Source organism: Manis javanica, chromosome 13 (assembly GCF_040802235.1).
Source record: "Manis javanica isolate MJ-LG chromosome 13, MJ_LKY, whole genome shotgun sequence".
In the NCBI taxonomy this organism is placed as follows: domain Eukaryota; kingdom Metazoa; phylum Chordata; class Mammalia; order Pholidota; family Manidae; genus Manis; species Manis javanica.
Genome location: NC_133168.1, coordinates 526,764 through 539,320, shown reverse-complemented (window position 1 = coordinate 539,320; position 12,557 = coordinate 526,764). Strand labels below are relative to the sequence as shown.

The window sequence follows — 12,557 nt, the reverse complement described above, 5'->3', positions numbered from 1 at the left end:
AATTTGGTAGCTAGCTGTAACCTTGTCTACCTTAAACAGGTAGAGGATAGAGGAGTAAAGGAATCATAAAAGCTAGAATGTGTGGTAAGGGTAAAGGGGATCCAGGCAAGAAAAAAAATACTAAAATAAGGGAAAAAGAGAATGGCAACAAAAAATTAGATTGAACAAGTTATCTTTTGCCCTGCAGCTATCCAGATTTGTAACTCAACTACTCTTAAAAATATGGCAATGCCTTTTAACAAATACTCATTAAAAAAAACAGAGATTGATGACTAATCATTCATTACACTAGGCTGTTTGGAGATTCAACCTTGAAATGAAAATATGTATAAGGAAAGTTCTTAGAAACCATTAAATATATAATAAGAATGATTATCTTTAACCTACTTGCTGCTCTCATAGGATGGGTATGAGCTTTCACCTTGTTCATTTGAATTACTGAACCAAACAGTTATTGAGACGTATCTACCAACTGCCCTGAACACCATACAAGGTGCTAGGAATATAATGATGCGGTAAAACCTGTTCCATTTTCTCATGGAGCTTACATGCTGGTGAGAGAAACACATGAAAGTAAACAAAACATTAAAATAATTACAAACTATATAAAGTGCTAAAGGAATCAGAAGGGGCTGAGACAGGACTAGTAGTAATGGCAACCTATTTAAAGTAGGAAGTTAGAGAAAACTTCTCAGCAGAGTGAAGGATTCGAAGGATCGTAGAAGGGCGAGCACTCAAGGAACGAACACTAGCTAATGTACAAAGGTGGCAGAGAGCTCAGCACCTCGGAGGGACTGAAGGAGACCTGTTTCTGGATGAAGCCCTGTGAGCACAGTTACAGAGGCAGGTGGGGGTCAGATCACACAGGCTGTGGTTAGAGGCTTAAAGTTAATTCTATGAAAAATATGAAGCCCCTCAAGGATTTAAAAGACTTGAAAAGGATCAATTTACATTATAGGAAGAGCACTTCTGTCGGTCAAGAGTAAGCCAAGAACAGAAGGGAATTCAACTAAAAGGATCCTGTCGTGGTCCAGCGGAAAGCCTAGACTAAGGTGAAAGAAGCAGATGGATTTAAGATGGATTTCATACAGACATAGCAAACTCAAAACATTACAGTATGAGCTCCTGCTAGCCTGCTCTACAGGCACCTACCGTCGTTTTAGCAACGGACTCACACTTTTGTCATCATCCTTGACCCCTCTTACACCCTCACTCAGTCAGGGAGCAAATCGTGTTGACCTCAATCCTCAGGACAGATGCAGAACAGCCTCGCACTACTCCACTTCTCACTGGCCTCTGCTAATACTGCAGTTCAAGCCACCATACTTTCTTACCCAGATTAATGAAAGAGAGTCCTAATGCTGTTTCTGCCCTTATCCCCGAATGATTTATTCTTCACACAGTTGCTAAAGTAATCCTTTCAAAATTGTAAGTTAAATCATGGCTGCTCAAAGTCCAGTCCTAGCTCAGACTAAAAGCCAAAGTTCTGAGAACAGCCTATGCAGCAGTTCCCAAACTTTGGTATGCATCAGAATCATCAGAAAGGTGTATTAAAATACAAATTGCTGGGCCCCACCACCAATTTCTGGTTCATCAGGTCTGGGGTGGGACCCAAGAATGTATTATTCTAAGTTTCTAGGTGTGTTAGCCTGAATCTTCCAAGAAGTAGATGCCAAAGTATGCAAGAGATTTCTCAGGGGAACACCTGTGGAAGAAATGAGGCGGCATGAGAGGCTGAAGGGCCATCAGACTCAGGTACAGGTCTGACCCCAAGCGAAGGAGGGAGGCACAGAGGGAAGATAGGTAGTGTCTTCTACTGCAGCATGATTCTAAATGGAAGCTCAGGAAGGCTGCTGCAGAGGCCCTGCAGAGAGTCTCTAAGTGTGTCTCCCAGGAACAGGCCTGCTTTAGGGTCCTGCCAGGCTTAGTCACTGGCTGGGAGTAGCCTGTGGAGAGCAGCTCCGCTCACATGGGATGGCAGCTGTCCAGTGCAGTGGCTGCAGCGATAGTTCAGCTATGCCCCCTGTACTTGGAGATCTGAGAGGTATATTCCTGAGGCTGTCAAACCAGGTGAAGCTGATGTTGGTAATCCTGGAAACTGGAGTATGGAAGCCACACTTTGAGAACCACTGGCCAACATGATCTCCGTCTAGCTTCCTTTGGTCCTGCTCTCCTTTCCCTGCATTTCAGCCACCTGGCCTCCATGCTGTTAATACCCCTTCACCTTCAAGTCTCTGCTCAAACGTCACTGCCCTACAGTGACACCTTCCTGATCCCTCATACAGAACTGCGGCGGCCCACTTCCCCAGCCTGCACACCTGTGCCCTGCCTTGCTCTGCAGCTTCGGTTCTAGAGCACTAATCTCCCGCGTTCCATCGGTTTTCTGTCTCCCCTTACTAGGATGTAGCTTCCTGGGGGGCCAGGACTGTTGTTTTGTTCACCAATATACGTCAAGCACCCAGAGCACTGCTTGACACATAAAGGTGCTCAATAAATATTTGATGAATAAATTACACAAATTCTTACAGTTTTAGGAAGCAGACAAATCAAAAAGTTAAAACAAAAATTAGTCAACCGTCTGTCTTTCATTGCGATAAAAAATTATGGCAAGAAATTCACCCAAGTTCCGTTAGGTTAGAAGTGTAAGAACAAAGAGAGTGTATTTGATTCATACGTTTTCTTTTACATACAATATCAATAGAAATACAGGTAAGTAGAAAATTTAAGAGAGTTAAGATTATATACTTACATTCCTGATACTAATGACACTTTGAACACGTGCTGAGCAGTAGAAGATGGATTGCCTAAAGCCACATTAAGTGCTCTGTCGATACTGGATGCCATCTGAGAAAGATAGCTTTCTGGCTGTTGTCCATGACCATCATATGGCACATAGAGGTAAGGAAAGATGCCATGTAGATGCAGACATGTCTTCTGACCTAAAATGTAACACATTATAAAGTTTAGACATCAGATGCATTTAAAAATGTTAAACGTTACAAAGCACAGAATGCTTCAGATGAAAGTTCTAATGACAACACAGCTTTTCTAAGTTAAGGGTTGGAAAAAACCCACAGTTAAAGCCACCTGTATTAACTACATTTTTCAACAGAATATTTGGAAGCATTTTACAAACATAAGCATTACAGTACAATTTAAATAATTTCGGTGAAAATGTTTGACTGTTTCACCCTCCCAATCTCACTAGTTTTATGTACTTCACTGAACTGCCCTATAACAATACCACTTACCACAATGTTATGAAGCTTACAAAAATTCACTTAAAGTTTACTGAATAAATCAATGATGACTATCTTGGCATAAATGTTTTCAAACTAGAGAGACTCTCCTCTCCTAAGACAGAGACAGTTCTAGGAGAGAGGAGAGGGCAAAAGCAGATCCCGTGTGTGGAACTGTGCTCTGGGGCCTGGAGAGCCAGGGCGGTGATCGGGAAAGGTAAAAATGAAATTTTGCTATTAGGGAAAAAAAACCCAAACAGACACAAACAAATCAAAAGAAAACCCCTACAGATCCACTCTCTGTAGTGGACTTTTGGATATCTAAACTGCACAAGTGGTGGAATGGGACACGGGGGAGACACAACGCAGGGGGAAAAACAGACATGCACACATCCCGGGGGCCACTTTATCAGGCAAGGGCAGAAGGGGCGACTGGTGCAGACCTGCCGACAGACGACGTGACACAGCCGTGATCAAGGAAGCGCTACGAGGAGGAGTGCACAAAGGAGATGCAGAGAAGCAGCAGACCATGACAAGGTCAAGGAACAGCTGCAGCAAGAAAGACCAGCCGCACCGTCACCCTCATGAATCTGTACGGAAGGGGGTCCTGTCCTCGGAGCACCGTCCCCGGTTCCCCGGGGCCCACGCCACTTGTCTAACCCAGGGAGAAGAGCAGCGAGGGAGAACACACCGGCTCTCATGCTGCCGTCACTGCGCTGCCCTGCCAGCACGCAGCCCCCGGCTTCCTTCCTCACTCCTCATCCCTCTGTTCCCCTGGGCCTTTTCTTTTGGTAGGAAAGTAAATGATTACCGTTTCCTATTCGTGATTAAATGTATGTAACATACATGTAGAATAGTTCTATGCTGCAGTGATATCTTAAATTTACCTTTTATACCTTTTATAGGAATAACATCAGCTTCCTTATTTTCAAAGTACAGCTATAACAGAATTAACAACTAAACCTGGACCAGTTATTACATAAATTATAGCAAAATTGGAAAGATCAGTCATTTAATGGAACAAAATCTATCCCCTCCTGAGTGTAGTATTCTGATTTGAACTACCAATTTCCATACTTCTTAATTACAAATTGTGTTACTGTTAGACCAACTTCAATTTCTATTTTTAGCAACAGTTATGCTACTTAATTTCAAAGAAATGAAAAGTATTTTTTTGATTAAAAGCAAAGTCTTTGACTATTTTGTGTCATTTCTAAATACAACGTGGTACCATTTCCTAAATACTGCAGTTTTAAAATTCATCAAACAGAAAAAATTCAAACTGTAATGATAAGTGAGTCTTAAGAAAACATTTAATTTATTTACTGATGACCTACCTCAACACTTTTTAAACATCCCATGAAAAAAGATTATCACCATTACCTTTAAGGACACACACCACAATTTAGTTAAGAGCAACTGGCATGCTAAACTATGGGTGGAGAGAGGTAGGGAGATGCAGAAGCATTCCCTTTACAGCTGACAAATAAATCTAAGACCTGGGATTACAGAATTACCAGTATAATGGCACATTTTGTAAGCAAAATTGTAAGTTCCTCAGACAGTAATTTTACAGTACACATATCTTAATAATGAAAATTTGGATAAATTTTACATGAAATAATTATAAAATCTGGTATCTACTGCTAGTTTCTTTATAGGCAGGGTGTTCACAAAGTTCATAAAATTAAAAAAATATATATATATCCACTTCTCACATCTGTGAAGTAGGGGCCAGAGAAATTCTCTTTCGTTTTATAGAAACCACAGTAATTTGTGGTGTATGACTTAAGAAAAAAGCAGAACTAATTTACTCAGCAGGCATGGACTGAATGCTTTACTGATGCTGAGTTCAAGTATCACAGAGGTTAACTTTCTCAAGTCACACACCTGAGTAACTGAACCCAGATTCGAAAGCAAACTGAGGAAATCTAAAACCAATGCACCTTCCATTTAACCATGCCAGTTCGATTTTTTTTTAAAGTTAATGTTGGCTTCCTTGATCCTTAATTCCCCGGTTCTTATTTTGTATTGTAAACGCCTGTTTCCATATCTGCCTCTTCTATTTGACTGCAAATTCCCTGGAAGCTGGTACTATGTCTGAATGATCATAATGTCCCTAGGACCCAATAGAAAACATATGTGTTCAGTAAATATTTATTAAACAAATGAATAAACCCCCAGCAAAATAGGATAACTGATTTAGGAGAAAGGAATGGTACGAAAGCCTTGAATATTCGAAAAGACAAATCTGAAAACAGAGGGATTCTGATACAACTAAGGCACCACCACTGGGGTTACAGGACGCGGCGCTGGGGAGAGTCTCCAGCCTACCGCACTTTCCCGCCCTGAAGGACCCCAAGTCCATTTGCAATGAAGAGAAAGACTTACATGCACCATTCCTCTAATTCTGGGGTCTGCAAATTCTTTTTCAGAAAAGTGGCTGACAGTGAGTACTCTAGGCTTTTTTGGCCATACTGTCTTACACAGCTCCTTATCTCTCTCTGCCTTTGTGGCCTGAAAGCTGCCACAGTACGTAAGGGAAAGGGTATGGCTGTGCTTCAGTGGCGTTTCACCTACAAGCACAGTGGGAAAATCCGGTCCACGGATGCTAGTTTGCTTCTTCATCGTCCAGAACAGGGAAGTTTAACATCACCATCACCCATTTTATTTTTTTAAAAACAAGCTGATGATTGGTAACCACAGTCAAAATCATGCTTGCATAAGAGTATCTTAGGAGTGTATCTGAATAAGAAATGCTTATTTTGTAATTTTTAAATCCTCTCTCCCCAAAATCAAAATCTACACAAGAGTTTAAACTAAATTCTACAGATTAAACCAAAAAACTTGGTCTATGAATAGGAAAACTTGTATTTATGGAATTCTTCATGTTTTTTTCTTTCTGGATTATCTTTTTAAATTTCATTATCACTATCATCTCAATCTGTTTCTCCTTCCAATCTTCCTTTGCTTCTAAGATTTTACTCCATCCTTCTTTCCCCATCTGCACAAAACCACCACATGAAACAAACAAAACTCTACATAGTCATAGTTAGAAAGCATGTGTTAGATCACCTATTCTCATAGCCCTAGAAATTACATTATCAGAATTTATTCTAAGGAAAAATTAAGAATATCCATGAAGATTTACATATTAAAATGTTAAGATGTAAGACAGTATTACTAATAATACCCATATTACTAACAGGACTATACCCCTCAAACACCAACTGTTCAAAGGTCTATTTAATTCATACATTTGTCTACTGCATCTTGGTATTTCCAGTGCTGAACATGGTTGGTTCCTTTATTCATAAATGTAAGGATTAATTCTCCATTCATTAAATAATTTGTAGAAGCCCAATGTTAGGTGCTAGGCCATAGGTTGCTCATAATCACAGTCGCTGATTTCACAGACTTAACATTCTACTTGGAGATAAAGATGAGTAAGTAGGCAATTACAGTGTAGTAATTCTATATCCAGAGGATCTAACTCAGATTTGTGAAGTTACAGGAAGTCTTCCCAGAGGAAACAACAAAAGAGCAAGAAAGAATGCTGCAGTATGCACAGAAATCTGAAAACAAATGAGAATGCAGCATGGTCTGGGAGTAGGAAAAATGTAGTTAGATGGAGCAAGGAGTGTAATGAAGAGAAAGGCCATGTGTAAGTGTGAGTGTGTGTGTGTGTGTGCAGACTCTGAGACCTGTGTAGATTAGCATTTTATTAAGTTCCCTTGTGGACACATTGTAGAGAAGCCTGGGACAGAATAGAAAGATCTGTTTAGGAGACTGTTGGAGCAGTTCAGGCGAGAAATGGAGAAAATTCAAGAAGTATTTAGGTCACAGAATTGAGAAGTAACTGATTGGAATTTGGGGGTAGAGGAGAAAAAAACGAAGATGACCCAAATTTTTGGTTTAGACAACTGGATAGATGGGAATGACATTCAAAGAAAACTGAAAAAAAAAAAAAAAAAGAGTAGGCTGATACGTTTTGAACTTGAGGAATTTTACATGTCTATAAACTTTCCAAATGCAAATTAACAACAAAGCCTAATAATAATTAGGTACACAGGTGTAGAGACTGAGAGAGCTGGGCTAGAGAAAAGGTCCCATTTGAGTGTATGAGCAACAACTGGGTAAGACGGCTCAGGGAAAATAGGCAAGACAAGGGGCATAGGCCAGAAACTAGAGGAATACTAATATTTAAGGGAAGAATAGAGGATTTGGATTCATGTGGGATGTGAGAGGATGAGCTCCTGAGACAGCTGCCAGGCAAGAAAGGGAGGTAATAGTGAACAACTGAGAAGTAAGTGTACTGGCCATGGAACCAGAGTCCCAAAGCCTCAGCAGAAATGTATACGGAAAAGGCAATCAGTATGAGTGGCTGGATCAGAGGCTGGAAGCAGGATGCAGATAACAGTGCACAGAAATAGCAAAAGGCACTTCCAGAAAGGCAGAGGAACCATCTTTGAAAACCTGCTCCTCCATAAAAGCAGTAAAAACACTGATAAATGCAGTCAAAATCAACGTTTATTTAGCACTCTGGAAATTAAAGCTTGTGACAGTTCAAGGAGTGTTTATTAAAAAATACCAGTTGAATCAGCAAGAACAGCAAATTCTGTGTTGTTTCAACTTACCTGAGTCCAGCCCCTCCCTAGCTCCAGAGTAACCTTGAATGGAGAGGCCAGAACAGATTTGTAGTTCCCCCAAAACCCCTTTCCCAGGAAATTCACTATTTGACCTGCTTAGTAGCCTTCTGAAAAGCTCCACTTTCAGGGCTTGTCTTTATGATCAGACTTACAACTTACTCTATGTGTATGAGTCCTATCCACAGCATGTTTGTTGAAAACAATCAGTGGCAACTGTAACATCGCAGTTGCCTGAGGGAGTTGTACCAGTTTCAGTAACAAGAGGCAGGCCGAATCTCTGGCCAATCACTAAGTGAACATTAAGCTAGCTAAGCAGAGACTTCAAAGAATAGCCACTATACAGAATTAGCCCAGGAAACATAGAAGCCACAGGGCATAAATCTACAAAGAAGTAAAAAGCTAACCTTTTCAAACAATATGGCTTCTCTCTCACTTACCAACTTTACATCTCCCTGTATGGCCCCGGAAGATGCCTGGTTAGCCAGAGACGGGTAAGATTCCTCAAGGGAGGAACAACCTAAGACAGGCACAGTCGCAGGGGGGCCATCAGGTGAGAAATTGGGGATCAACAGAGGTGAGGCTTAGAACCCCACCCCCCCCCTGTTTTTGAGAGAAATCTTCTGCATCTGTGGATGTTTTATTGCCCTTGTCTAGCTTGGATTAACACATAATCTACAGGCACACACCTGATCATCTACATTTGCTCTCTTACAACACTAAACTATGTTTTCTACCTTTATCTTGCATCTACCTACCACCTCAGCATTTTATTTAAAAAAATAATAATAATAATAAAGGGAGAAATGTGGGATTCACATATAAATCAAGTATAAAAATCAAACGAATAATCATATCTGACTTGATTGTTTATAGTTCATGATGTGTGATCAAAACGGAAAGTTTCTGTGATGACTGCCCTTGTACTGTTCACCATGTAAGAACTTACTCACTATGTAAGAATTTGTTCACCATGTAAGAACTTGTTCGTTATGCTTCAGAAGATTGGAGACTGATGAAAATCAGGCTTGGGGTGGATTAATGATTGTGCATTGAGCATTGACTCCCCTATACAGAATTTTATTGTTGTTAACAACCATTTGATCAATAAATATGAGAGATGCCCTCTCAAAAAAACTCAAAAAAAAAAAAAAAAAAAAAAAAAAAAAAGAATTAGCCCAGGAAAGCCACTACAGTAACAAACAGCAACATCAAATCCTGGGGATAAGGAGCAATACAATTCTCTTAACTATTACATTATTTAAAATTCCTAGTTTTGAACAAAAAACTTTTTTTTTTTTTTACAAAAAACTTTTTTAAGACATACAAAGAAATGGAGAAGTATGGCCCACACACAGGAAAAAGAGCAGTCGATTCAAACTGCCCCTGAAGAAGCCCTGACATTGATCTTACTAGACAAAGACTTTAAAAGTACCATTATAAATATTTCGAAGAACTACAGGAAATCATATCTAAAGAATTAAAGGAAAGTTTGAGAATCATGTCTCACCTAATAGAGAACATAAACAAAGAGACAGAAAATTATAAAAAAGAATCAATTAGAAATGTTGGACTTGAAAAGCACAGTAACAAGTGAAAATTTCCTAGAGGGGGTCAACAGCACATCTGAACCAGCAGAGGAAAGAATCAGTGAACTTGAAGACAGGTCATTTGAGAGTCTCCAATCTGAGGAAGAAAGAGAAAAAGAATGCATAAAAATTAACAGAGCCTCAGAAATATGTGAGATTCCATCCAGCATACCAACATGAACACATAATATGAATTTCAGAAGGAAAAAGGGGAGAGAAAGGCTTGAAAAGAATGAGAAAATAATGGCCAAAAACTTCTCAAATTTGATAATAAAAAAAACAAAACATTAACCTGTGTATCTAAGAAGCTTGATGAACTCCAAGTAGGACAAACCTGAAGAGGTCCACATCTAGATGTGTTATAGCCAAGATATCAAAAGACAAAATATTGAAAGCAGCAAATGAAAAGCAATTCCTTTTAACTTTGAAAACAAAGTTTCAGTAAGATTAGTAACTCACTTCTCATCAGAAACCATGGAGATTGGTGGGTAGTGGAACGACAGTCAAAGTGATGAACTGAAAGACTATGAACCAATAATTATATATTTAGCAAAACTACCCTTCAAAAAATGAAAGCAAGACTGGTCAAGAAAGAAATCAAGACATTTCCAGATAAATGAAATGGACAAAATTTGTCACTAGAAGACCTAAACTACAAGAAATACTAAAAGGTATTCTACTTCAGCCTTCTATGGAAAATGGGAAATAAAAGGTTAATAGACAGGAACTTTACACTAAGCAATAAAGAGCTTCACTTACAGTAACTACATAGGTAAATATAAAAGATAAAAATATATTTTTGTTGCAACTCTCTTCTATCTCATTTAAAGGACAGGTACATGAAATAATTATAATATTGTGTTCATGGGCTTATAATGTGTAAAGATGTAATTTGTATGAACAGCATTATAATGTAGTGAAACTTTGATATATAATAAAAATTAAATTGGGATTAATTCAAACTAGACTGTTTTACATTATGATGCTGAGTGTAATCCCCAGGCCAACATGAAGGAAAAAATATACACATACACACAGACACAATAATGGTAGTAAAACAGTGTACTAGAAAAGTTCTATCTGGCATAAAAAAAGGCTGTAATAGAGGAATAGAGTAACAAAAAAGGGTAAGACATAGAGAAAAACAAAATAGCTGATATAAAACTATACAGAACTTTGTAGGTGGCTGAAAGACATATTATATCTTGGCCTACAGCTCTCTTCTTAATGAGGAAGATCAATTTCCCCATTTTTGTAGTCACCAGTACAATCTGGAGGACTATGGAAAATGAGAAGAACTTTACAGAAGCATCACAAGTCAAAGAAACTCAGAATCGGAATCCTTTGACTTAGGCCATGTCTCAAATGTGCTCAGTACATTTCCTTAAATTAATTACAAATATAATTCTATAGCCAGAAGAATCATCTTTAAGGAAACAGGAAAAAGGTTTATACAAAGAGTATTTTTTAAAGAAAATAAAAAATATGATTAGTATTTAGATGGAAAATACTGTAATTGCATCTCATTCCTGAAAGACCAGTTCACTTGCTAATTCAATTATACACACATTCCTTTACCTACAAAAGTTCAGTTTAAAATTTGTTTCCTCGTTTATGTCCTCACAGTACCTGTAGAAATCTATTTATAGCACTTATATTATGCTATGCCTATGTTTAGGCACAGTGGAATTACATCACATAAGCATTTTATTTACTGGGTAGGGAGGGACTGAGAAGGACAGGAAGAGACAGAGAAAGAGACCAAATGAATGAATATGAGAACACAACTGAATGGTACCAGTGTGTCCAGCCAGTAAATGTATGCTCTAGTGCTGAGGTGGGTATATAAATCTGCTGTTCCTCAGTATCCATTCCTCTGTGCCTCTGACAGTGGAAGTATCTCAAGAAAGGCAAATATGGTTCTACTGTTTAAAAGATAGGGTTCACAGTTTTTGTAACACATGGCCCTGATCGCAGGCTATTTCGACGAGAGCTCAACTGAGGAAACACTGATTAGTGTCTATATCTGAAGAAAACTAAGCTGTTGGACTTACTGAAAGATAGTGTGGTAGATGTCATGCAATTTAAGATACTGTCAAGGGAAATTCTGCCTATGAGGTTTTAATCTCCTACCTTCATTTCAGAACCTAATCCCATGTAAGATGCAACTTCACCGTCTGTCCACACATACAATGTGAGACCCATGAACACATTCATCAGGTCCTTTCTCCTATTCTCAGTGCCAGCAGAGAACCTGGAATATACTGGGTGCATAATGGGTGTTTGATACATGTTGGATAAGCATGTGTGGTGAAATAAAAAGAGGTAAATTTTTTTGTGTATGATTCCCAGTACAGACCTAAAATCCAAGGTATTTCCTGAGTGATAGGAGTGTCTTTTATTCATAATGAACTCCTTCTACCACACCTCAATTTATGCTAATGAGTTGACTCTTGGTGGAGTCTTTAGATGGCTTTGGATGGGGCCAGAGGAATTGGTTGCCAGAAAAAAAAAATCAATTTGTACTATTACAGGGTTAGAATTTCAACCCATTCTCCCACACCTCACTTCCAAGGAGGGGAAAAAGACAAGATTTAGTTCAATCATTGATGGCCACTGAGTTAATCAAGCATGTCTTTGTAATGAAACTTCAGTAAAAATCCTTGGACAATGAACTTTGGGGGGAGATTCCTGATTGGCAGGTCATCTCAACTCTACGGGGACAGAGGCATCTGAGCTTAAGACCCTTCTGACCCTTGCCCTATGTATCTCTTCACACGACTGTTCATTTGTATCCTTTATGATGAACTGTGTAAGTAAAGCACTTTCCTGAGTTCTGTGAGTTGTTCTACCAATTTACTGAACTTGAGAGGGGATTGTGGGACTCCCCAAATTTGAGGACAGTCAGGCAGAAGGGTAGGTTGCACAGGCGTCCCATCTGCAGCTAGCACCTGCAGCGGGGGCAGTCTTGTGAAACTGGTCTCTTACCTTGTGCAATCTGCAAGAATTTCAGGTAGTTAGTGTCATAATTGAACTGAACTGCAGAACACCCACAATTGATGTTGGAGAATTGAGAATTTACT

General features: G+C 39.1%; 1 protein-coding gene across 5 annotated transcripts in view; it reads right to left on the bottom strand.

Annotated features, from left to right (window-relative positions):
• REV3L (REV3 like, DNA directed polymerase zeta catalytic subunit) overlaps nt 1-12,557 on the bottom strand; it is a 180,440-nt gene that overhangs the window by 129,933 nt on the left and 37,950 nt on the right. For all 5 annotated transcript variants that reach the window (XR_012124656.1, XM_073220768.1, XM_073220770.1 and 2 more), the window contains one exon: nt 2,750-2,939. Coding sequence is in view for 4 of the 5 variants with exons in the window: in XM_073220768.1 (XP_073076869.1) it covers nt 2,750-2,939 (190 nt within the window). In the remaining variant the exon portion in view is untranslated. The remainder of the gene's footprint in view (nt 1-2,749; nt 2,940-12,557) is intronic.